Source organism: Excalfactoria chinensis, chromosome 5, assembly GCF_039878825.1.
Source record: "Excalfactoria chinensis isolate bCotChi1 chromosome 5, bCotChi1.hap2, whole genome shotgun sequence".
In the NCBI taxonomy this organism is placed as follows: Eukaryota; Metazoa; Chordata; class Aves; order Galliformes; family Phasianidae; genus Excalfactoria; species Excalfactoria chinensis.
In genome coordinates this window covers 3,246,916-3,271,149 of record NC_092829.1, presented here as the reverse complement: position 1 = coordinate 3,271,149, position 24,234 = coordinate 3,246,916, and the positions used below count along the sequence as shown (strand labels likewise).

Here is a 24,234-nt window from a genome sequence, read left to right as displayed (position 1 = left end):
GATTCCCCTCCTGTTTATAGGCTCCCTTTAGGTACTGAAAGGCTGTACCTCTTCTCAGTGCTCAACACTGTGCAATGAACAGTGTTAAGGGGGGATCTGGTGTATGCACTGAAGGCACTGCTAGTGGCTTGCTGGTCCTGGGCTAGAACTCTGAACACTGTTGTTACTTGGTATCTCTATGGGTAAATGGAGTGACTGTTACAAAAGGGGATGGGATGTGTCAAAGAGATCCTTAACTAAAGTTAACTAAATCCTTAACTTCAATAGTGGCTCTTACGTTGTTGTTCTTCAGACAAGACTGGAAGAACGTTCCCTCTGCTGTGAGTCACACTTTATTTACCAGCCTGACTCATAGGATGAACTTGCCAGTAAACCTCCACCCCACCCCTGAAACTGCTCTTGGCTGACAGGGATGTGATGAGGTGGGAGGAGCACTGGGGGGGTTTGTGGTCTGTGCTGGGGTGTGCAGTGTATGTATGGAGTCGATCTCCCTCGGGTTGGAAGTGTGACAAGGAGATGCAGATTTGGGCCACCCCATGAAACTGTGGAGGCAAAACAAGGCTTTGAAGTGGAGGAGGGGGGAAGTTTTGCTCCCTCCAGCCTTATTTCTGAGCCTCCTCCTGATTGTTCTGCTCAGGGTCAGATTCTCCTGCGTTGTCAGTGTTCTCCAGTGTTGCCTAATGGATATAGATCATTGAACTGGCACATTTTGTCACTTAGCACAAGCCTTCCCAGCCCGGCCATGCGATTCCTACTCTTGTGTTTCCCCTGTAGAGAGAACCAAAGCACCACTTGGCAGCGCTACTTCGCTATAGAAAGGAATAACTGCTCTACTAGCGGAGGGACTGAGGCTGAAACATTGACCTGTTATCTGGGGCTTCCAGCAGCAACCTTAAACCCTCTTGTAACTCATTCATAGGGCCACAGCCTGTAGGTCACGCACAGCTTTCCCTCATTCTTCTTGCACATCAGAGATGACTCAGAGTCATCATCCTGAGGCACAGAGGTTCCATTTCTAAAGCAAGAACTCAGCTTCTACCACATCCAAATACGGCTTGTATCTCAACCACAAACAAATTTGACTTGGGGAAATTGCTTTTTATTGCTTCAAAATCATCAGCCAGGAAGGCGCTCCTGTTACAGCCCTGTGGGGAGTGCTGGGCTTGTGTTCAAGGCACAGCTCAGTGCTCAAACCATGGAGGTCAGAACGCTGGTGAGGGTGATGTCCCCAGCAATGCAGAGCTTGGTCACCTCGTTCAGCCTCTTCTCACGGAAGTTGAACTGCAGCAGGTGAGCGTCGTTGGCTGCTACCTTGAAGTGATCCCCCTCGCAGAGCACCTGGAGCTGAAAGAGAAATGCCAAGTGAGCCAAAATGGAGCCATCAGCTGCAGGAGCACCGCTGAGCTTCCCCAGAGCCCTGCTGTGCTCTTCTTCCTCAGTGATTCAGCTGCACTGTCTGCCCCATGACTGCGCCTTTCAGCAGCCGTACACTGCATTTCCTGCAGGGAGAGCTGAGTGCACCCGCTCTGCAGGAGAAACAGCTCGGGGAGAGAACCTGACAGCAACCTGCCCCACAGCTGCTGCATCGTGACAGCGTAAAGGATGCGATGAGAAATGGGAAGAACAGCTTTTTTTGTTCCTTCTTTTCTTCGTTGTTACCTTGAAGGCGGCTCCAGGTTCAAATGGGAATCTAGGAGCTGTTCTCTCCTCCTTCCCCCAGTTGTTGTTGATCATTGAGTTACAGACGATGACCCTTTTGTGGTCTTCCTTGAAGCGGGGGTTAAAGTGGAAGGCGATGTCTTGCCCCCTCTTGAAATCCAGTGAGAACCTGCCAAGGCAACAATCAAAGAGCTGCTTTTTCTGCAGAGGGCCCGAGCTCAGCAGCCCTGGGAGACAGAAGCAACAGACCCCACCAGGTAACAACAGAGCAGAGCTGGGGGCTTTTATGGGACCATTTTGTGTCACCTTAACGCTGCCACAGCCCATCCGTACCTGTTGGGATTTGAGTTGACGGTCCCCGTGATGGTTATGAGCAGCCGAGGCACGAGTCCTGCTGGCAGGGGCAGATCGTAGGGGACTTTCTGGAGAGGACGGGGATGTGGTGTTAGCAGAACAGCGGGTTAGCAAGCAGCACAGGCTGTCAGACAAGGGCTGGGTGTTGGCGTGACAGCAACGTGACTGTTCATGCAACCAACTGAGCACAATCAGCTCCAGGTCCCTCCCACAGCCAAACTCAATGAGGAACTAACTGGTGAACCAGAAACCCTTGAAATATGACAGAGCTGTTACCAGTGGAGCGGATGGAGTTTCGGAGTATGGTCCTGCTGGGCCTCCAGGGTATGGGCCTGCTGGGCCTCCAGGGTATGGGCCCGGTGGTCCATGATGTGGTCCATGATGTGGTCCATGATGCGGTCCTGGATGTCCATGATGTGGTCCCGGTGCCCCCGGGTACGGTCCTGGTGCTCCAGGATAGGCACCCGGGTACCCAGGGTACGGTGGGAAGGCCCCAGGTCCTGGAGGCTGGTTCCAGCCCTGGGGTGGGGGGGCATCAGGGTTGTGAGCAGGTAAAGCGTCGGAGAGCTGGGGATGGAGGGGAGAGGAGGAGGGGGAAGAGAAGCAGCACATCCTTGATTGGCATTACATGGATTGGCAGCAACGTGGAATCATAGAATCACAAACTCATTACGGTTGGAAAAGACCTTCACAATCACATCCCCACAGCCCTCAGTGCCACATCCCCACCTTCCCAAACGCTGCAGTGATGATTTCCCCACCGCAGCTCCCCTCCTTCATGCAGTGCCCCCCGCTCAGCCCCCGTGTGTCAGAAGGAGCCGATACTCACAGAGAAACCGTCCGACATTGTCCTGGAACAACAAAGAAGAAGCACAGCAGGTCATTTTGTTGCCCTCCCAGCTTAAACGGCTGGTTGTGCTTCACCACCTCCACCATAACCAGGCTGAGAGGTGCCATACGGCCCCAGACCCAAAGAGCCCGGCCTGCAGCTGGGATGGGATGGGAGAGGAGGGTCCTATAGCGTCCCCATGGGAGGGCTGCGGTGGGATCTGCAGCCACCCCAAAAGGCAAAGCTGTGCAGAAATGCTGCGGCCTGAGGCTGAATTCCTGCTATCAAAGAGTGCATTCATAAGGGAAGAGAGAAGGGGGGGAAATAAACAGGGAGAGGCAGAAATGGGAGGGAAAAAGGAAAATTCCAAATGGAAAGTGGCGAAGTTTAGTTCTCTTCCAAAGCAACAATGAGCAACACCAGGGGCTGAGCAAACCTGGCCGGGCTGCTCCAGCAATACAGAAATCAAGCCGAGTTCTCCCAGCACCAAACCCTTCCCCCAGCAAAACTCAACGCAGAGCCTGCGGGGCTTCCAAGCAGGGACTTCCAAGCAGTGACTTCCAAGCAGTGACTTCCAAGCAGGGACTTCCAAGCAGTGACTTCCAAGCAGTGACTCCCAAGCAGCCCTTCAGGCACCGGCAGCGATGACTTTCAGCTGCCCCCACCTCGCTGTGCAGCAATTTGCCCTCTGCTTTTTCCACCCCTCTGCTTCCCAGGCTGCAGGACGGGCCTCTCCCAGGCGGGCTGTCCCAGCACGGCCAGGCAGGTGCCAACAAACCCCCCCAAGTCCTGAAAGTCCCACTTTATAATTCACAGAGTGGTTAAGGTTGGAGAAGACACCGAAGGGCACCGAGTTCAAACGTTGTGTTGACACCCGGCTCCTCCCGGGCTCAGCCTTTGGGAGAACCCTTCATTGGGAAACCAGCTGGGAAAAGGGTTTAGTAGCAAAGCAACCCTCCATTAATGCAGCATGGCGGGCAAAGCCGTACAACCCAACTGCCCAAGGATGGGAGCTCTGTGCAACCCACGGCCCCTCATTGCCGGCGCTCAGCCCCTTCCCAGGGCTCCCTTACCTGCAGGTGTCCGGCCGCGCACCAAGGCGGGGTGTCGGGCTGTGTTGGGGCCGGGCAATATCCTCACCCAGAGCTGCCCGGCCCCGGGGCGGAGCACGGAGCGGAGCCCGGCCCCGCGGGCAGCACCGCGCTACGGCACCCGCGGCGTCCCCTCCCAGCTGTTAGAAACGTCACCCCATAGAGCTGGACGGGTTGGACGCAGTGATGGTTCCGGCTCATTGCTGGGTCATCACCGAGCCCGGCAGCGCCCGACGTGAGTCATGGGATCATAGAGCCATAAAACCAACCAAGGTTGGAAAAGATCTCTAAGAGCGAGCGGCAGCCGATGCCTCACGGCAGGAGCCCAGCACAGCGCGCTGGATCCACTGCTGTTTGCTCAGTGGAGCGATGGCAGCAAAGATGTGTGTTGGTGCTGGAACACCCCGCCGTGCCGTGCCGTGTTGTGCCGTGCCGTGCCGTGCCGTGCCGTGCTGTGCCTGTTGCAGTTACACAACCGCCACAATGTTACGAAAGCAGAACTGAAAACAGGAAACGGAATCTGAGCGTGGCTCCGTTCCTTCATTCACCTGAACGGGCTCGGGAAGCCTTGAAGCGCACGGCGCCGTCGGGCAGCTGCAGCATTAAGGAACGGAGCTGGAGGGCTGATGGGTCACACCGCGAGGGCACAGCCTGCTTCAACCCCCCCGAGTTTATCCCATAGCTTCGTTTGATGGCGATCCAGAAACAAACAGAGGTGAGCCGTGCAGCTCAGCCCCATTTGCTCACCCCACCCCCGGCGCTGCTTTCCCAGGACATCCCGGCACCGCCGCGCCTTAAAGCAGCGCCGAGCACTCAGCATTTCCCTCCAGGAACGGCCTTTGATAGGCTGCTCTGCAATCACACACCGCTCTTCGGTCTATTAAACTCCGTTTATGGAGGGGATTTCGTGTGATTGCCTCGCAGCGATGTTTGCTGTGTTGCTGCCATCTGGGTCAATTGGCTGCATTGCTCAGGTTGGAAAGGGAGGAGAGGGCAAAGGGGTCGTTGAAGCTGAAGAACGGCACAAAACCAAGTGGAGGATGCGGCTCTGGGCAGCCTGTGCTGCTGGTTGGTGACCCTGCACACAGCGGGGGATGGAGCCGGATGAGCATCGTGGGTATTTGCAGCCCATCCTGTGATTCTATGGCCCTTGGCAGCCCCCAGTGATCACAAATGGCAATGAACAGCCCCTTACCGTCAGCCCCAGGACGCTTCAACATGAAGCTGTGCTCCTTCCTGCCATCCCTGCGGACACTGAATTCCCCGAGGGGGAAAAGTCCCCACCCGAATGGGAGCGTTATCGACATGGGCTTCAATCGCTTCCAACCAAGAAACTGCTGACTGGAAATGAATTACAGCTGCCTGCTTTATAGGGCTGTTTGGTTTGTAGTGAGCCACAGTCAGCCCATAAAACTGCAAACCATCCAGGCTGGCAAAAACCTTCGAGGTCACCCAGTCCAACCATCAGCCCTACCAGTAAACCCCGCCTCTGCAGCACCTCCAGGCCAAAAAAACCCCAAGCAATTGGTGTCAGTGAAGGTCTGCCGAAGCCCCCAACCCCTCCAGATCCAATGCAGTTTGATACAGCTCTGTGCAGAGATGCAGAGTTACAGTGCCATCTCCCGAGCCACCCAAAGGCACTGCGTGATGAACCCAGGGCCCAGCACAGCAGCTCTCCTCACCCCCAACCAGCACCGCGGTTTTCTCCTTTCTATTCCCTTTTAAATCCATTGGGGACACTGATGGGGATGCATCAAGCTGGGCTCCCCCCAGGAGGGCTCTCAAACAGCAGCACTGCCCTCTGCTGACTCCAGCAGGGCTCAGTACGTGCAGCCAGCAGCTAATTACTCAGTATCTGTAATTAGTATCTGAGCCTTTTAGGGCACATAGTTGACTGCTCGGTGTCACCCCTTAGATGCTCTTTAGTATCACTGGAGAGCAGCAGGAGAGCAGCATTCAGTGACGGTGCAGAGACTGGATGAGAGCATCCCAAACCACAGACCCAACTGATGGCCAATGGCTCATAGCGTTACATGTGGAGGTTGGCGACCCCTGGCTGTGGGATTGGAGCCCGCTGATCTTCGAGATCCCTTCCAACCCAAACCATCCTGGGATTCACGCACAGCCCTCACCACGAAAGGAAGAAACACAGCAGTCAAATAATTCTGAGTTTATATTCAGTCGTTGCAAACCAAGGATGTCCTGTTTCTTTACTGTTTAATTCAAGGCAAGAGAGAGAAAGAGAGAGAAAGAGAGAGCTACACAAGCATGTCCAAGGCTGTGAGTGAAGAACAGTGAACACAACGGTGTTGAAAATACGTTTAATGTCTAATCTGATACAAAAGTGACAGCGTCTCCAAAAAAATATCAAATCCGGTATTTATCGGACAGCGAGATTCCGGCTAAAGGAAATACAGCAGCAGGTGAGAAATCTCTACTCCGAAGATGTGATTGGTTGATTGACTGATTGCTTCTATTCCATGGCGGAAACCAAGGCGGGATGTCAAACCTCAAAGCACAGAACGAACTTGTCGGCGATCGAACTCAAACGATGCATAGAAATGGTAGGAACTCCATTGCAAAAAGCGCCAGGCCAGAAGTTGCTCACACTCACTCGACAGAACATGGGATAGAGTTACTACACGGCATATAGTGACAGCTCGAGTTTTTACACCATAGATTGAACAGGAATACCCTTTTTTTATCACTGCTAGGCAAAGAACTTGGCTCACAAAAACAAAGGGCTTATGAAACAGTTCTCGTGATCTCAAGAAATACGAATATACATTGGAGGGGGGGAAATAAAAACGAACCTAAAACATCCCATATATACTGAATTTTAGCCTAAATGTTCCGGTAATAAACCCTGCCTACTTCAGGAAGAACCTCCTGGTTACCAGCACAGATCCCCATCCGTCAGTCGCTCCTTGTTTGCTGCTCTCTCCTTTCCTACCTTCCCACTCCTCCACAAGGACACAACGGGTGCAGTGTGAAAGCAGAGCGTGCTGCGCCGCCTGCTCCCGTGGGACAGCTGTTGTTCATCACATTGGTTTCTAACCTAAGGCTGCAGGTACTGAAATTAAAAGCACTTGAGCGGACGTAGGCAGTGTTCTACTGTGTTTATCTGCAATTGGTCTTGCCAAGATCGAAGCGACGTGTGCTGCCTGGGAGGCCGAGGGGTTTGTTTAAGGTAATACTGACACTTTGGGTTCTGATTCCTCGGGTTACAGAGCTGGGTTTGATACCCAAGCATTTCTCTTCACATCCAGAACTGTCTTCCCGTCCTTAGGAGATAAACGATGCTCGTACCTTCGGCTTTCGTGGCAGATTAAAAGGAGCCACAGCTCCCCTTCTGCAAAGCCAACACAGGGCTTTGCCATGAGGGCTGGCACAGCTAACGGGCACCACCAGCAGGTCACCCCACTTGTTCTGAGGAAGTTCATTGTATGCATGCAGGAAGCCATGGGAAGGTATGGGAAGCAAATTAACTTGCTTTCACAGTTCCACGATACAAAGACTCCCTAACGAGCTACCATGTTAAGCAACATCGGTTCCTAATTCTACCTACAGAGGCTAAGTGAGGATACCCCCATCTGGGGACAAACAAAATGTCCATGGTGAAATCCAGGCTATGAAGCACCACCAGAGCTCCTCACCAACACGTGGCCGTGCCTCAGCAACGTTACACCAACAGACACCCCAGCACAGATATGGCAAGAATAGAACATTGCAGCTCCCCTCCCAGAGCAGGGACAGCCGCACAGCAGCACACAGGCTTCTAAACATTGGGTTCCTCCCGAACTTTGCTTTCTCAGTGAGGTATGCAGGCAGCCGGCTGGGAACACAGCGCTGCTCCCCATTCCCACGTTCAGTGGAGCCTCAATGAGATTTGCTCACCCCAGCTGTGGCAGTAAGGATGGCACAAGGGATCTCTGAGGCCCCACCAAAACCTGCTGGGAATGGAATGGGCCAGCCTGCTTTTGTTCATCTTTGAAGCTCGAGTTCAATTTTGAGGGACCCTGACAACACCTGCTGAGTTTTACACAACCCGGCAAGACCAGTCAGATTTTAAACCACCAAAGTCAGGTTAGAATACAGGGAAGTACTTTACCTACGTGGGAATGAATTCTTTACACGGACCAAGTCAAACCTCCAACCAGCACAGAACGAGAACCAGGCAAAACGAAAGTCCTGATTGGCATGCACGAAACTCACACCGCTTGATTCAAAGGGAGCTGCACATCCAGGTCGCTCCGCGTGCGCAGAAACGCCCGTCTGCAAAAGCCAGCAGGGTGCTGACAAGTCAGAGCAAGCATTTCCAAGCACGTCTTCTCCTCCTCAGTCCCGGAATGAGCAATCCTGTTGGGTATATACACAATGCTGAGGAAGCCTTCCGAGTTCACGCGCTCCGTCTCTTCCGTCGCCCATGAGTGCAGCACGTTCCAAAATGACATTTCTTGACAAAAATCTCGCAATATTTCTTTTATTGGACAATTTTTATAGAATAACCTGAAAACAGACAAGGTGTGACCAGCCATCCGTTCAGCAGCCAGCGTCAGTCCGGCAACAAGACTTTAAAAGCATTCGTGGAAATTTCAGCTGCTTTTTGACTCAAGTCCTCGTGCCCGACTCTTTGGAATCCTTACTTGGCAGCTCTCCTTTCCCCCAAGGGATGTTTGCCAGAGTAAGAACCACAGATTTCAGCTTCGCTTCGGCTCTTCGTAGCTCGTTTTTATTAAACCAAACAATTACGCCAGCATACGAGCAAGTTAATGTTATGCAAATTGCTAAACTGCTCCTTCATACCTCAAATGCACATACAAGAGGCAAGTATTCTTCATAGCCCCAAACATTACTGAAACAAAAACTGTAAAAATCTCTGTAAGTAGTGGATGAAGGTGGAAAGCTACAGTACTTTGTTGCCCAGAACGTATTCAACGGTAAGGCTGCAAGAGACAATGAGAATTCATGGTCATTACAGGGCCTTCGCTAAGCGGTTCGTTCACAGTTACAAAGCTCCTTAGCTCGACAACATTCAAGTTGACAGTGTGTTATTCCCTTCCGTGTCCTGGGAGCCATCTCTCCAGACTGCACAGACCAGGACAGCTTTCATTTCTCAACATTACACTGCAAGGCTTTTCCCCCCCTTTATTTTAATCTGTCTTTTAAAGGCTTCCCAAGAAGTGGAAAGACCACAACGGTGCAACACCAGCTTGACAGAATGTGGCCATTCTGACACATGCAGTTAAATGTTTAAGCAGAAAACTGGCTTGTTAATCTGCTGACTACGTGGATAAGCCCTTAGAGTTCTTACCTGCATCAATAGGTCTGACACTATTGAATTTCCATGCTTAAAAGCGTCAAATTTAAGTCGTTGACGACAAAAACTAAACCCTAGAACTTCCTGGCTTGAAAAGGACCACAACCATCATCCAGTTCCAACCCCCCTGCTACATACAGGGTCGCCAACCAACAGACCAGAGCCACATCCAGCATATATACTCACATGGGGACCACCTGGCATTGATGGAGCACCAGCAGGACCAGACGGCACTTGAAAAGGATTAGGGGGCGTAGGATACAGTCCTGGAGCCGGGTATGATCCTGTGGGTGGAGGAAACGGACCTGGCGGTGAAGGTCCCCACGTTCCAGGTGGGACTGTACCCCATGGTACTGTTGGCGCTGCCCCTGGAGTCTGGGTGGGAGCAGAGTATGGCCCCGGGGGTGGATATGGCATGCTGGGTGCAGGATACTGCCCTCCCATTGTCGGTCCCCATGCTCCAGAGGGCATGGATCCCCACGGCCCAACGGGAGCAGGAGGCGCAGCTGGCTCCGTCGGACCGCCATAAGGTCTTGGAAGCTCTGGAAAGGGCATGTTTGGCGGAGGATACTGCCCCGGTGGGACGGGACCTGGCACGGCTGGGGGTGGATATGGACCTCCGGGAGGAGGGCAAGAGGGTCCGGTAGGAGGAGGAGGAAATGGAGCAGGCGGTCCAGGGGGCATTGAAGGATACATTCCTGTAGGCGGGGGTCCGAAGGGCACGCTGGAAGCCGACGTGTTTGGCGGCAGCGCTGTGGGCCCAGCAGGGGGAGCGCTCGGGTTGTTCCAAGGATTCGATGGCGGCCAACCCTGCGGCGGCTGGGAGGGCTGCTGGCCGGGTTTGGCACTGCTCACTTTGGAGGTTTTAGCAGGAGACTGATCGGGTAAAGCATCTGCCAACTGAGAGAGAGAGCTTCCGTGAGGATGGGAGACACCTTCTGGAGGGGCTGGTTGCCCACAGTCACCCACTGCACGTATGCATTTCAGTGGCCAAAACGGGAGGAGAAAGAGCTGCGTGCTGCCGCACAGAGAGCACTACATTCACTTTGTGCAGCTTCTGTCTTTAAGGGAGAAGAGGCATCCTGACGTGCCACAGTTCTAAAGCCAAAGATAAAAGGCAACCCTCAGCAATCAGCAATTCCAGCACAAACCCAGGAAGAAGAGACTGCTGTAAGTTTCCATTGTAGCTACTCTGATGCTATTGGGACAGAACCCCCCTGTGAGCACCACGGCAGAAATGAACCTACGAGGCACCTGAATTCACACCCGGAGGCCACAGTCTGTTACCTCTGCCCAGAGCAAAGAGCTGCTACTGCAATGCCAAGGCACTCAGCTGCGCGCTGCCCTTCTTCTCATAGAAGCGTCTGAACAGAACGAAGCAATGCAAGTGGCAGACCTTCAGGAACAAAAAGCCATTACTTACCGAAAAATCATCAGTTCCAGACATTTTGCTGAAAAGCAAGGTAAAATAAAGTGAAATTCCTTGAAAAGAACGTACATCGAGGATGAGTTCAGCAAGGATTCAATATCGGTCTCATTCAAACCCAAAGGGACGTCTAGCTGGCAGAGCCTCAAACAAGGTTCCATCCCATTGACTGGGGTCCATACAGACAGCAGCCACCCAAATGCTCTCCCTCAATATGGCCTCCACCTCAGCTCAGATGGGACCCATGCAAGTGTCAATGGCTCACAGTGTCAATGGCTCAGGACACAAAGAATAACTATTTCAGGTATTTGTGCCCAACAAGCAGCCTCTGCAGCAATGCCAGCAGGTATCCAGGCTCTTTTCTAAACCGGGACTCAGAGAAGTTGCTTTAGTCAATGCCCCTAAAATTAAACACGATCACACCCCCATTCGGATCTTATTTTCAGAAGTACTAAATGTGGGTTTTAAATACACTACAAGTCAGTGGATGCTCCTATTTGCTTCCAGTGACTTCAGCTAAACTGTTCTGAATGCAGACAGAACGAAGGCCTCCAATGAGTGCCTCAGTTCTGACCTCTCAGCACCAAATGAGAAGTGTTACAAGCCAGCCCCAGCAGAGCTTTATGAGCCTCCCACTGAATTCCAGTCTATGTCATGCAAAGATTTCACACGGAACTAAACCTGTATTAGTAAGATTGGTTTGTTTTCAAGTCTACACAACTTGCTACTAGCAGAAGAGCAAAGCTCTGGGCAGTGGGACATTAAGCCTCCGGGCAGTGGGACATTGAGCCCCCATTCCATCGTCAGCAACATCTGCTGGGGAAGAACAAAAGAATAACAGCTCCAACCATCCCGAGAGGCACCTCCTTTTGTTCTCCTACTTTCAGGTGATGCTCCTTCATCCTGCAGATCTGTTCTCACCCACACCCCCGTGCTGCTCTGCTCCTTATTCTGCGTGCTCTTCCCATTCCCTTTCAGCCATTCCTTCTCCATGCTGATATGGAGCTGATGCCACTGACCCTTGCACAGCACCTACTCCATCCCCTCGAGTATTCCCACTGCTTCTCTTTGAGGTTTCTCCAGTGCTTTTGTATCTCTCAAGATGAATGACAAGAAAGAGGCAGAAAGAATCCAAAATGTGGGAGAGCCACTGATTTATACAGTTCTTTAATGACGTTCTGGTTCGCCCTCTGTTTCCTGCCCAATACTTCTTTCATGTTTGATCTTCTTTTTGCTCACTGCTGAAACTGACTCCTGCAGCAGTATTTTATTCGTCAGTGTTAAGGGTCAGCCCGTCGTTTTATATACGAAGCGATGTGTGTCGTTTCACATTCAAGCGCTCTGAATCACATCACATTTATCTACACTGAATTACGTTTGCCATTTTATTAGCTAAGCCTTACTTTCCTGACAGCACGACACCGCTCATTTCCCAGCAACGATCCCACCAGGCAACCAAAGCCCTGCAGAAACTGAGTGAACTCCTCATCTGTAGATGAAGTTATGGGATGGCAGAGACCATCTGAAAAACAGATCTACAAGGGACTGGAAAAACACTATGGAGAAAGTTAGAGCATACGTTGCAAAGGGGAGAGGAAAGAGAGGAGTCAGACCCAAAGGGTAACATGGGAGGAAATCCCATCCTCTGTCCCAGGAGGGAGAAGTGGTAGTGAATGCAAGCTGAAGGAATGGATGACTACAGCAGGAAGAGGCCTGCCTGCAAAATGCCAGCAAAAATCCCCCATGTTTATCAGCTGATGGTTTCCAAAGACTTCTGTGCTGTGAAAATTAAGGAAACGATTCTGCTGTATGGCTATTAGGAGAGAGCCTGCAGCAAAGCACAGCTTCTGATAAGATTTAGTGGCTCTTTCACTTTGGCAAGCAGACTGGAGCAACATTTGCTGGCAACATTTGGCATAACTGAGACAGAGCCAAGCATGTCAAGGATCCTCTTGCAGACAGGATGGCCTACTTTGGGGACGTCTTTCAAACACCCATTTCATCTGCACGCTGCCACCGTCGTTTAATAAGGGAGTAATTCTGCTCCTGTTAGGCACACACACCATACAAACAGATCTGGAATCCATAACCCATCCCAGCTGCACAGCACTGAACTCCAGTCAAGACCTCACCGGAGCTATCAGTTCTATCTATCTGCAGGAGCGCTGCCCGAGGCATCCACGTGCTCAGAAATAAAGAGACTCTGACATTGCTGGACTGGAGAATTCAGGGTCCCCACTGCCAACACACGGGCTCACCAGCTCAGAAAACACACTGCTGCTTTGATGAGGCTTTTAGTGACTGCAGGGTTAACAAATGGGCTCGGAGTTTCTGCACAAGCACTGATGTGTGGAGAAAAGCCGGTCCATGGATCAGACATTTCTTACTGCCACATTTAAACTCTGCTTCAGATTGCGTTTCCTTGGGGCAGAGGGGAAAAGCAGAGTGAATGGAAGGAGGAAGATTCAAGGAGTTTAAGTAATTTGGCAGGCAGGAGAAAGACTACTGAACTGGCAGCATTAAATCCGAAGTCCTGCTTGCATCTACACTGCTGCAAGACAACATTTCCTTTGTGCTGTGCTGGCCAACGCCCCTGGCAGCACCCTTTGCTTTGCAAAAGTGCTCAGCCTGCAGCTCCAGACACAACCCAGGGCCAGAAGCATCAAACTGAAGTGAGGCAAAAGAGCACCGGGTCTGAGATAAACAAAAGGACAGCTCTGAGGAGCAGAAATCCCCCACCCTTTGCCCTGAGCTGAAACTTGACTTCCAGCACATCCACCCTGAAACTACAGACAAAGCAACCTGCAGACAAGAGTCCAAGGCCCCCTGGGCAGTCATCAACTTGCCACTAATCACTAGGAATTAACATCATGCAGGTAAGAATGGCAAGTTATCAGGCAGGACAAAGGCTGAGATGTGCTCCTCCAGCACCGCCAGGCCAATCCTACCTGCAGTACTGAACGCCATCTGAATACATGGCCAGCTTCAGAGAGCTCTGTGGAAGCCCCATTGCTGGGGCTGATGCTCCATGTAGCAAACTAAATCCTTCAGCCTCCACCCTAAAACAGCCCAAAGTGTATTTTCAACTATGAGTCCTTTGCTCCCATCAGAGCCACATGGAAATGAGCGATGCAGGAGCATTTTTCCCATGCTCTTGCCCTCCCTGGCTTTTCTCCATCACCGGTCCCTGGTGACTGCCATTAGAAAGAGCTGCCTCAAACCCTTCTTCCTTCTTTTGCTAAAGCTATTCAAACTGCTTTCATAACTTCATCGGCTGCACGGCATTTTGCGCACTCTTGATGTGACAGATTCAGTTCCTATCTCCAAGATCACAGAATATCCCTGGTTGGAAGGGACCTCAAGGATCATGAAGCTCCAACCCCCACCACAGGCAGGGCCACCAACCTCCACATTGAATACCAGCCCAGGCTGCCCAGGGCCCCATCCAACCTGGCCTTGAACACCTGCAGGGATGGATGGGGCATCCACAGCCTCTCTGTGCAGCTGTTCCAGCACCTCACCGCTCTCACAGTAAAGAACTTTCCCCTGACATCCAACTTCAATCTTCCCTCCTTCAACTTCAATCCATTTCCCCTTGTCCTGCTGCTATCTACCCTTTCAGAGAGTTGACTCCCCTGAGATCATCTTCCCAACAACAGCAGAAAGCCTTCTCAGTGTTCAACAGGCACAGCTGCATTTCCACTGGGTGGCACAGCTCTATCAGCGAAGAGGTTCTTCTGTCACTGTGACATGACTAATGCCTACCAGCAAAACCTCATCTACAACAGGAGTCCTGCCCACATAACTGTAACTATCCAACACAGCTACGCAGATCAAATGGAAAAGAGACCAATGACAGCTTCTACCGCAGCTGCTCCCTTTAGGCATCAAGCATCAGCAGTTTATAGCTGTTTCTTCTCCATGTTTAGGGTCTTTTAGATGCCACACTCCAGCACTGTGCAACCATTTAGTCTGACCTGCTGCCTTTATCCATTAGGAGAATAAATGGCAGTCAGACTGTAGATGAAAAGCAACAGTTACATAGTTAGCAGCTGCTTTAGATGCGGTGATCTTTCTGTTCTTTCCTACGCCTGCTTTGACGGAAAAGAAGGCAGAAGGAGGGTTTTTAGTCTTCAGATTGTCAGCACTGATCTCATCCAGAATGACAACCACAATGATGCTCGTTAGCACGTTTGCTATAAATTACCGACTACCAGAAAAAACAATTCAAAACAGAAGTCTTAGCAGTTTCCAAGACCTGGGAAATATACAGCCGTAAGGAATTGTAATCTGTTCCATCCCTCCACACAAGACAAGCCGCTCCGTTTCACAGCTGCCTCCCCTCCTAAGGTGAGGCCTGCTCACTTCAGGTTGGTTACAGATGCTCCCCAAACCAGCAATAAATCACTGCTGAGGTGGTTTATCTGTGTGCCAGATGTGGTGCAAACCAGCTGAGAACTGCAATTCTCTGCTGCCAAAGATCACTCCTGGCCACAACTTAGGAGGGAGTTTTTCCCCCCAGAGGGTGGTGACGCACTGGAACAGGTTGCCCAAGGAGGCTGTGGATGCCCCATCCCTGCAGGCATTCAAGGCCAGGCTGGATGTGGCTCTGGGCAGCCTGGGCTGCTGGTTGGTGACCCTGCACACAGCAGGGGGTTGGAGCTGGATGAGCACTGTGGGCCTTTGCAACCCAGGCCATTCTGTGCTGATTCTATGAAGATCCCACCCTGCCCCCGGCAGCTTCTGAACATCCCTCAGAGCCGTGCAGTCCATTTTCACCACATTATCCTCATTTTGAGAGTTGTGCTCATTTACTTCCACCTTTAGCTTTGCTATCAGTTCCTTGGAAGCCTTCCTGAACGAGCTGTAAATGCTCACAAACATCTCCATCCTCCTCCTATCAACGCTATATACTCATGAATTGTCAGCTAAACACGAGCACTTAGCAAAGGTCCTTCTGTATCAGGTTGTTTTTAAAGCAACACCAAAACTCTGTGTCATCTGCCAGTATCAGCCTCACCAGATGACCAACAAAACTCCACACCCTTCTGCTCCTCTGCACAGATTCCTTCCCAGGATAACTGCTCTGCAGGATACAGCCTCACTAAATGGACACGGTTGGTGCCTTTTCATGCTTGAATTCACACTGTTCAAGTATGCTCGAATGAACTCCAGCTTCAAAAGGACCTACAGGAGCAGCTTTGATGTTTGACACACGTTTCTATACCTGCCATTGGTCCCACCGGCCTAAGGAAGGGAAGCTTCAGGATGTGCCTTTTTAAAGAGCTGTTAGTTCAGAAATGAAGCCCCTTTTGTTCCCTGCATCCCCCGACTAAAAGGCTGAACAAACAGCACGAGCTCATTGATCGCTGCCCGCCCCGGGATGCGCCTCAAAACACGCTCCCCTGGTAGATAAGCAGGAAACGCGCTCTTCAATACAGCGCTGTGCTCCCTTTGTCAGTGAGTCACCCAATGCAGGAGAGCAACACTCGAGAAAACGAAACGGCTTCTCACAAGCCACGGGAAACTGATCTGGGATTTCCCTTCGCGAAAATCGTTTCCCAGTTATTGACACACCACGTTCGTTTCTATACTCACGTACGGGCCGAGCCCAGATCCCAACATATCACATCCCCTCCCCCCGAGGCCTAAAACCGCGCTGTAACAAACCAGCCAGCTCCGCTCCCAGCCCCACCTCACCCCGGGCAGCCCCTCCCCCTCCCCTGGCAGCCCCCCGCCCCGCCCCGCCCCCACTCCCCTCAGGGCAGCGAACCCTCCGGCGCCGCCCCCGCGCCGCTCCACGGGGCCTGGAGGGGCACGGCCGGCCGCAGCTCGGCAGTCCCCGGGGGCGGCCCCGAGGCTGTAGGGCCCCGCCGGGTTCTCCATCCCCCCCCTCCGTCCCTGTGTGAGGCTGCCCGGGGCCGGGCGGGTACCTGCGGGAGGAGCGCGGCGCGGCGCAGGCCGGAGGAGAAGCAGGCAGCAGGCGGCGGCCCGCAGCACCACCGCCACCCCTACGCCCAGACGGAAGCGGAAGTGCGTCACGCGCCCCGCCCTCACGCCGACCGGAAGGGCGGGCACGCTAAGCCACACCCACTCCGCGAAGGACCGCGAGTCACGTGACAACCCCCCTTTCTACCCCCCCCCCCCCCCCCCCCTCCGCCATTCCGCCCTTCCCTCCTCCAGCCGGCACTGTCCGCCGCTGGGTGTTATATCAACAACACACATTGCACAACGTGCTGCGTATTCAGTGCTGCCCTTAAATAGCGCACGAGTAGCATGAATTCCGCCATGATGCCCTGTGACTAACCCACTAACCACACATTCCCTCGCTGGGACTCGAGGAGGCATCCCCTCTTGGATCTAACAGGAAAACACCAGCCTTTGAGCATGGAATCCTACAGCGGCCTGGGCTGCAAAGGCCCACAGTGCTCATCCAGCCCCAACCCCTGCTGTGTGCAGGTCACCAACCAGCAGCCCAGGCTGCCCAGAGCCACATCCAGCCTGGCCTTGAATGCCTGCAGGGATGGAGACGGGCTGGAGCAGCCAGATCTGAGATAGAAAGCTCCCGTTGCAGTGCAGGTTCTGTGTGCACCGTGAACATGATGCACTCTGAAGAATTATCTGAGCCACCCTGCAGCTGGATTGGATACCAGATGGTATGTTCAACACAAGCTTTATGTGCTTTCCCCTATGGCCGATCAGCGACTAATGATTTATTTCAAAGCCCTCATAAAATAGATCACTTTGAAAACGACGCTGTCTCGAGTTAATAAACGCTCTTTCTCAAGGCAGAAGCTTGTTGCCATGAAGATAATATCATAAAACTGGTTCAAAGTGCACGGGGACGGCAAATGCGCCCTATTGAGGAGATGAGATGAACTGGATGGAGCTGGAAGGGAAGCACTGCTGCTTGCTGGTTGTGAGGCTATGAGCAGCTGAGCTGTCGTCGCCCTCTGACAGTCACTTGGGTTCCAGTCTGGGAGCTCTGTGACAAGGAGTGGATTTCTTGGGGTACATTTTCTTTGCACACTGGTGGGTGTGAAGAGCCTCGATCACACATCGAGCCATTGCCTGAGCTTGCTCTCAGAGCTCAGAGCTGCTGGTTGTGGCTGGCGGCAGCAGGGAGAGCTCTCTTCACTTGCTCTTCAGTGAATAGGAATGAGAAGATTCCTCTCTGTGTGACAGGAGTGAAACCCACCTGACTGTCTCTTCTTCCCAACCCTCTCCCTTCCTCATGGCTCCAGGCCTTTCACAATCCTCTTCCTGTTCTCCCCTCCCCCCTTTCTTCCCCCTGCCCAATTGCTTTGTTTTCTGGTCTGGTGTTGCATCTTCAGTCTCTCAATGAGTTTTGTGCCATTTGCTGCTCGGTTTCCAGCCACGGATCCCACTGGCAGGTGATAATATGAAATGATGGCCCTCCGTTCTCTGGAGGATCACATTTTCAAGTGCTTGCTGCAGCAGAAACAAGCTGGAAAACTTTTTCTTAGGCCAGCACTAAATTGCAGGTCTTGCTCCTGCTATGGGATGTCTGCTGATCATCTCTGCAACCACGTGAGCAGCTCCAAGCAGGAAAAACGTGCCTGGATTGCTAAAGCTCCATCACTCCAGTCTTTCACTGCCGCCCTGCCGTGCCATCTGTGGCCATCTATTCATGCCTGGTTTGCTCTCTCTGTGCAAAGCACTTGGGACATGCGTGTTCATCAAGAGATGCTTCTGTGCTCAGGCACTTCTTCTCCGTCTGGCTGCACTTCCCCTGCAAACCCTCCGGGGGACCTTTGAGATCCTTAGTTTTGCACAACCACTTACACAGGCATTTCCATATGTGAAATTAATTGTTCAATACCAAGTCACTCACGTCTGTACTTCGGATGCATACTGATGGCATCGCCATACTGCTAAGGTCAATGTTCCGCTGATTGGTGCCAAAGAACCCATTTACAGTCAAATGGCTTGTAGTAATTCAGGGAATGATGCACATAAGGATCATTTGGGCTTTCGAGGGATCAGTAAGTTACCAATAGGACCAAGGTGCTACTGAAGGGCGTGTGATGAATTATTACCACGAGTATTCAGTGTGAAATACCATGTAGGAAGGGCTACGTCCAGATCTGACCCAGGGCTGTGTGTCAGTGTGGGCTGAGCTTCCTTTTCTCTTATATCAGGTGGAGTTAGGAGGCAAAATAAAAGCGGCATCAAAGAAGACTGAGGTTTGCAATCTTACCTTCCCCCTCCCTTGCTGAAGAGAGAGACCTGATGGCTGACTTTGCCTTGTTAGTTTCAGGTTGCCCCATCGAAAGAGCACAGATCTCACCCACTGCAACTGTAATAGGGTAAATTCTTGTCCCATCAGCTAACAGTCATTTAATGCTCTGAGAAAATCGGTGGGAATAACACCCGTGTCATTCCCCCTCCTCCTCCTCTTGAGCTTTCAGCCCCTGATTCAGCAAATAGCTTAAGTGCTGTGCTGAACCGATGCCTTTTAGTTGCTAATGCCGTGCAAAAATGCCGCGAGAATAAAACAGTTTGCACGACCGCTGCTAAGAATCCGCTTCCTTCTTTGGCTCTTATTTTTTTCCACCGGTCTGCTGGAAGGGTACTGCTGGAAAACTGCTTGGCCTGGGAAAGACTCCTTAACTGAGAGAGACACCACAGAGCAATATTTCTGCAGTGATATTTCAGGTCAAGTGGATCTGTCGAGTCGATAGTCGCCAAAGGACGAAGGATTCCTATAAATAAAAGCGACTTAAAGTGTTTTTATTGTCTGTCTGACAGAGCTCCTTTAAAGTGCAAAGAAGGCTGGAATGAATTGAAGGCCAGAAAAGGAACGGCAGCTTCTGAACTTTGTAACCTCGGAGTTCTTTCCAGTCACATCCTCAGCTGATAAGAAGTGGAAAATTGAAGGGGGAATCTCTGTTCTTTGGGCTCTTGGGGCATTGAGCGTAATTTCACAGTTCCTCTGTTTCTCTTCTGAAAACAGGAAGAAATTATGCAGGGTAGTAGCTGTTTAAATACTAGAAAGTGTCCCTGGGGAGAATTACAGACACGTGAGTGATAAATTGAAAGTCAGATAACGAAAGGCTTGGGATGAGCCCCAAGTTCTTTTGAGTCAAAGTTTCCTCACTGATTTGGGGGCTTTTTCCTATGAGTCTTGTTACAAGCAGTGTGTTGGGTGATGGTTTATCATGGCGCAGCTTTCCCCATGCAGTTCCCACTGAAGCAGGGCAAAAGAGATGAAAAAAGAGGGGGTGGGGGGAGGGAGCCAGTTCATCCAGCACTGGATTTTGTCCATGGAAGTCGTGCATCCAAACTGCAGTCTGCCAGACCTGTCCTTATAGCTCTGGGCAGTATGAGATGGTGTTATGATTCTGTGTTATTCCAGAATCAACTCTTCCCAGCGAGCTGAATGTATCCCCATTCATTAGCACAAACACTCGGTGTACGCAGCCATTTCGAAGCAAAGGCACAGACTGCTGGGATAAAGTGCATCACAGAACATGCTGGGCTGCTTGAGCAGCATCATGGCACCCAAGGAAGAGGATGCGATGGCTGAGCTATTTGGTGCTCCCTGGGCAGTGCTGGAGGCAGCTGAGCAGAACGGGTGCTTGCAGGCTGCCTGCAGCACAGCCCATTGCCACAGCTGCCTGCCTCCCCAGCTCAGCCTGCCTTCACCCAGCTTGGCAGCAGCTCCTTCTCCTCCTCCGGGAAATTCCTGTCCTTTAATTCCACACCCTGTGACTGCTGCCCCACACTTGGTTAATGCCAGTACTGCAGAACCCCCTCCCTTGGCCACCACTGCTGTATTCACGGGGTTTCCTATTTTAGGTTCAGGCCTGATGCTCTTTGGCACGTGGAGCATCTCCTTGCTTTAGTTTCCAGCATCCCAAATAACGAGGTAATAGCATCGAGCCAATGTTGTGACACAAATAATGAAGACAAATGACTCTTTCTCAGTAGTATTTCAGCTCAGTGACCTAAGGTCCAGGCTGGTTGGCAACCTGAGAAAACCAGTCTCATCCCGGCCTGCTTCACACCCCTCCCTCAGCCCTACTTCAAGCTAAACACATCCTGAACAAACAACAGAATGTGCTGCCAAAATAGCAGAAAGAAGCAACTCCCTAAACAGGAGTTTCCCCCTCCGGCCCCGTGGTGTGAACCGCAGGTTTATCGAAGAGACAGGCAGCAAAAACAAGGAGCGCGTTGCTGTTATAACCTGCAAACACAAAATGAATCACATCAACAGTTTCAAAGGAACAAGTAGGTGGTGAGGACTGCAGGATCAGACTCCGAAGGAAAAATGAATGCACGCTTCCTCTCCGCAAAGATTTAACAGGCTGCATTGTAGTTAGGTCTGGGGCTGCTACAAACTGCTCCTCTTTTAGATGAAATACATATGGTATGCCTGCTAAAATGTGTTTCCGTGCTTAAAAATAAACTGCAATTGGCAAATGAATTAAGTACACATCTGCGGTGGTGCGCGCTCATTCACCCACCCAGTTGCAGTCGGTTCTTTGCAATGAATGTCCCCACTGTTGGAAATTCAGAACTACGGCCACATTTAGATAGTAAAACCAGTAAAACTATTTAGTGCCTCTCAAGATAGTTTAATAACACTGTTACTTCCGGGGCTGATTTTGATATAGAGACGAGGCAATTCCATTCTGCTGGCCACTGTCTGTGCAACTGTCCCTCAGGCATTTACAGGTGGCCACCGGTACTTGGCTGGATGGATGCTTGGCCTATGTCCTGCTTTTAAATCAAAATAGAGATGACATTATTAAGGTATTATATAAGAATATGGATATGATGAAGCTGAAAGATCAGTTTTCTGGCACCTACCACGAAATGAAACGCAAGAACTTTGACTCTGGATGTGTGTGGTGGTACTGCAGCCAATATGAAGTGGAAAGAGGCGTAGGCCTTTTAGCTTGACTTTGTATGACTGTGCTTTTCAGGTTGAGGGGGCTAAAATACACTCGGCTGTGTTTTCAGTGTGTTATAACACTGTGCATTATTCGCTAATGCCATATGTTGTCTGTGTGATAACAAATGTCCCTTTCCCTTCCCTGCCTGGAATCACAATAAAGGAATGTATCCAACAAACAGAGGAATTATTTACTCGTGCTTTTGCTACTAAAGGAACAACAACACCCACCTTTGAGACTATCTTCTCCAATACAATATTCTCCTGTTTTCCCTTCACATTTACCCTCTATATGGGCAGAAATGAAGATCTGGGGGCTGTCTTATTACAACCAGACAAATATCCACAAACCCAAAATTCTCTCTTTGATTTTGCAGCTGTGTCAGTGGAGAGAAACTCCACATCAAACACAGTAGGTCCGTTCCCTTTCCCCAACCCTCCAGCACTGTCAGGAGACCTTTCTTCCTTCCCTAAGAGAGAAGAGATGAAGGTTTGGGAGGCTCTGGCCAGGCTGTACGGCCACACAGCTCAGACTGGTTTTTCTTGACTGAATTTGCTTGATTCAGGCTTTGGATATCAATGAAAAGAACACTACTCTTTTGTCTCGTGTGTTGCCCCCCTAAAAAAATAATGAAGTGTTTAATACACTAGAGGCAGCTTCAAATTATCTCGCTTAATGAGGAAGGTTGTGACAGAAGATTTATTACCCTTTCAGATCCGCTAATGCATTTCCCTAGCCGTTGCAGCAGAACCAATCATCGTGTTTGTATGATACGCTCTATTCTGTATTGGGGGGGGGTTCATTAGTTGTAGGCTAAAAATAACACCAAAGGGCTCAGTCTGAGAGCTAATCCAATTCTTTTAATTGGAAATAAAATTTGATAAGACAACACTCTAATCACAACAGCATCAAACATTAAGACCCTCGCTGGGCGTTTTTGTCCAAATTGGAACTTCATGTGACTGCACAGAAAGACCTGACCTAGAAACACAATTGCATCGCTGCTAAAAAGGACAAAACCCAGCCTCCTCATTAAAACAACAACAAAACAACACGCTTTAGCACAAGCAGTGCATGGCAGTCTACTCCAATTGATGTACTTAGGAGAACAGGTTTGGCAGCGGGTCTGTTCAACTGAAACGAACCCAGGGATGCTCTTAGTGGTTGGTAATGAGAACGGGGAATTTCTTTTTCCACAGAAAGAAATAAGCAGAAAAGAAGGAAATTAAGATGGAGCGGCTCCCAGCGGGGCGTCCTATCTCTGTGCTGGAATCAAACCTTGCTGAGGCTGCTCCAGCCCAGCGATGGCGTTGTGCCGGCCATGACGGTGCGTAACACGAGCCCAGGGCTTTTCCTGCTGCATCATTCCAACAGCCACAAGCCTAATAGGGAGACAAATGCTTTGGGTTCTACAGGGCGTGCTCCTTGCAGAAAGGCAGAAAGCCTTGTTTCATAGTTCCCAGGGAATTCACGTTCCCTGCAGGAAGGTTTCATGGCAGCCAGAGGGATGTGGGGCTGAGGAAGCCTTTGGGGGCAGCTAATGCATCACAGGTTTCCAGGGGGTTGTTAAAATGGATGTAGGGAATAGGGAAGTCGTTGCGACTCACTTCAGCCTCACCCTATAGATTTTATGTGCATCAATTATATATTTACGTCTCAAACTCTATTATTCATAGAGTTGAGTAAACAGGTATTGATTTTTACACCGTAGCATAGACGGGTATTTCTGAGGGGGGTATTCTCTGTAAGCCTGACCTCATCCGTGCTTCCTGAGAGCAGGATTTCACATGGCTGATCGAGCTGACAAAATCTGCAAGCTGTCGCAGTCTGAATGGCAATCAATGGGCTTATCTGTTCTGAACAGACTCCTCCACCCACCCCACGTCACGCACGGCTCGGCCCCAGCTGCAAAACCACCTCTTGGATGCAGAAGCAGCCAGAACTAGATGGAACTAGATGCACGACGTGATCTTAGTTTGTCAGGTAACAGCAGCTCTCCCACCTCAGGGGAAGAGAAATGTGGTGGCTGTGTGAATGTAGCACAAAGAGCTCACACGGCGCAGCTGAGAAGGTCCCTGCAGTCAGTATGTATGTGAACTCGTGACGAGGTTTCTCCCTACCAAACCTTCTGATGCTTACAGATGCATGTAAAGGTGGCAGAGGGAAACCCCGAACTGCATTTTGGAGCCCTGCCTTATTTCAGAGGTGAAGAAAAACGACCGACTTCATAGCTAGCTTCGCCATATTGAATCAATGTACAAGTTCCTTATTGGGTTTTTATTGCAGATAAAATTGACAGAGAAAATCACTGGGATTATACTTAAAAATGGGAAGGAAATGTGCGTTTCCAATAAAAAGGTCTCTGAAGGTCTCTTGTTTCATAGGAAGGAAGCTGTCTTTATATTACATGAACTATAAAAAATGATTAAAACTGAAGAGAGACAGGAAGCTGATAATTTGATTTATCATCTTAATGGCTATGATTCATGAATAAATAACATAATGGTTTATGTCTCTCTTGTAAAAGAAGTAGAGAAGAGCCATTTGTCTAATAAATGACTTCAAAAATTACAGCTGAGCCTTGTTTGCCACATTTGTTCTATTTAAAAAGAATGAGCGAGTATCTTATTTCT

The 24,234-nt window shown here is 50.7% G+C and overlaps 2 protein-coding genes across 4 annotated transcripts; both read right to left on the bottom strand.

The window, feature by feature from the left end:
• Positions 1-1,080: 1,080 nt before the first annotated feature.
• LGALS3 (galectin 3) lies at positions 1,081-4,078 on the bottom strand. Of its 3 annotated transcripts, none has more exons than XM_072337577.1 (6): positions 3,916-4,006; positions 2,843-2,864; positions 2,290-2,580; positions 1,993-2,081; positions 1,660-1,828; positions 1,081-1,344 (listed from the first exon to the last, which is right to left on the bottom strand). In XM_072337577.1, the coding sequence occupies exons 2-6, from the start codon at positions 2,858-2,860 to the stop codon at positions 1,189-1,191; spliced, it is 723 nt and encodes a 240-aa protein (XP_072193678.1). In that variant the 5' UTR covers positions 2,861-2,864; positions 3,916-4,006; the 3' UTR covers positions 1,081-1,188. The 3 variants fall into 3 exon arrangements, with proteins under 3 accessions (XP_072193678.1, XP_072193679.1, XP_072193677.1); XM_072337578.1 differs by having other exon boundaries at positions 1,082-1,344; positions 2,843-3,120; positions 3,916-4,078; XM_072337576.1 differs by lacking the exons at positions 2,843-2,864; positions 3,916-4,006 and having other exon boundaries at positions 1,086-1,344; positions 2,290-2,753.
• Positions 4,079-6,087: 2,009 nt separating this feature from the next.
• On the bottom strand, positions 6,088-16,736 carry MAPK1IP1L (mitogen-activated protein kinase 1 interacting protein 1 like). Its single transcript, XM_072337575.1, has 4 exons — positions 16,613-16,736; positions 10,677-10,704; positions 9,440-10,153; positions 6,088-8,879 (listed from the first exon to the last, which is right to left on the bottom strand). Exons 2-4 carry the CDS (start codon positions 10,698-10,700, stop codon positions 8,868-8,870), a joined length of 750 nt encoding a protein of 249 aa, XP_072193676.1. The 5' UTR covers positions 10,701-10,704; positions 16,613-16,736; the 3' UTR covers positions 6,088-8,867.
• Positions 16,737-24,234: the final 7,498 nt, after the last annotated feature.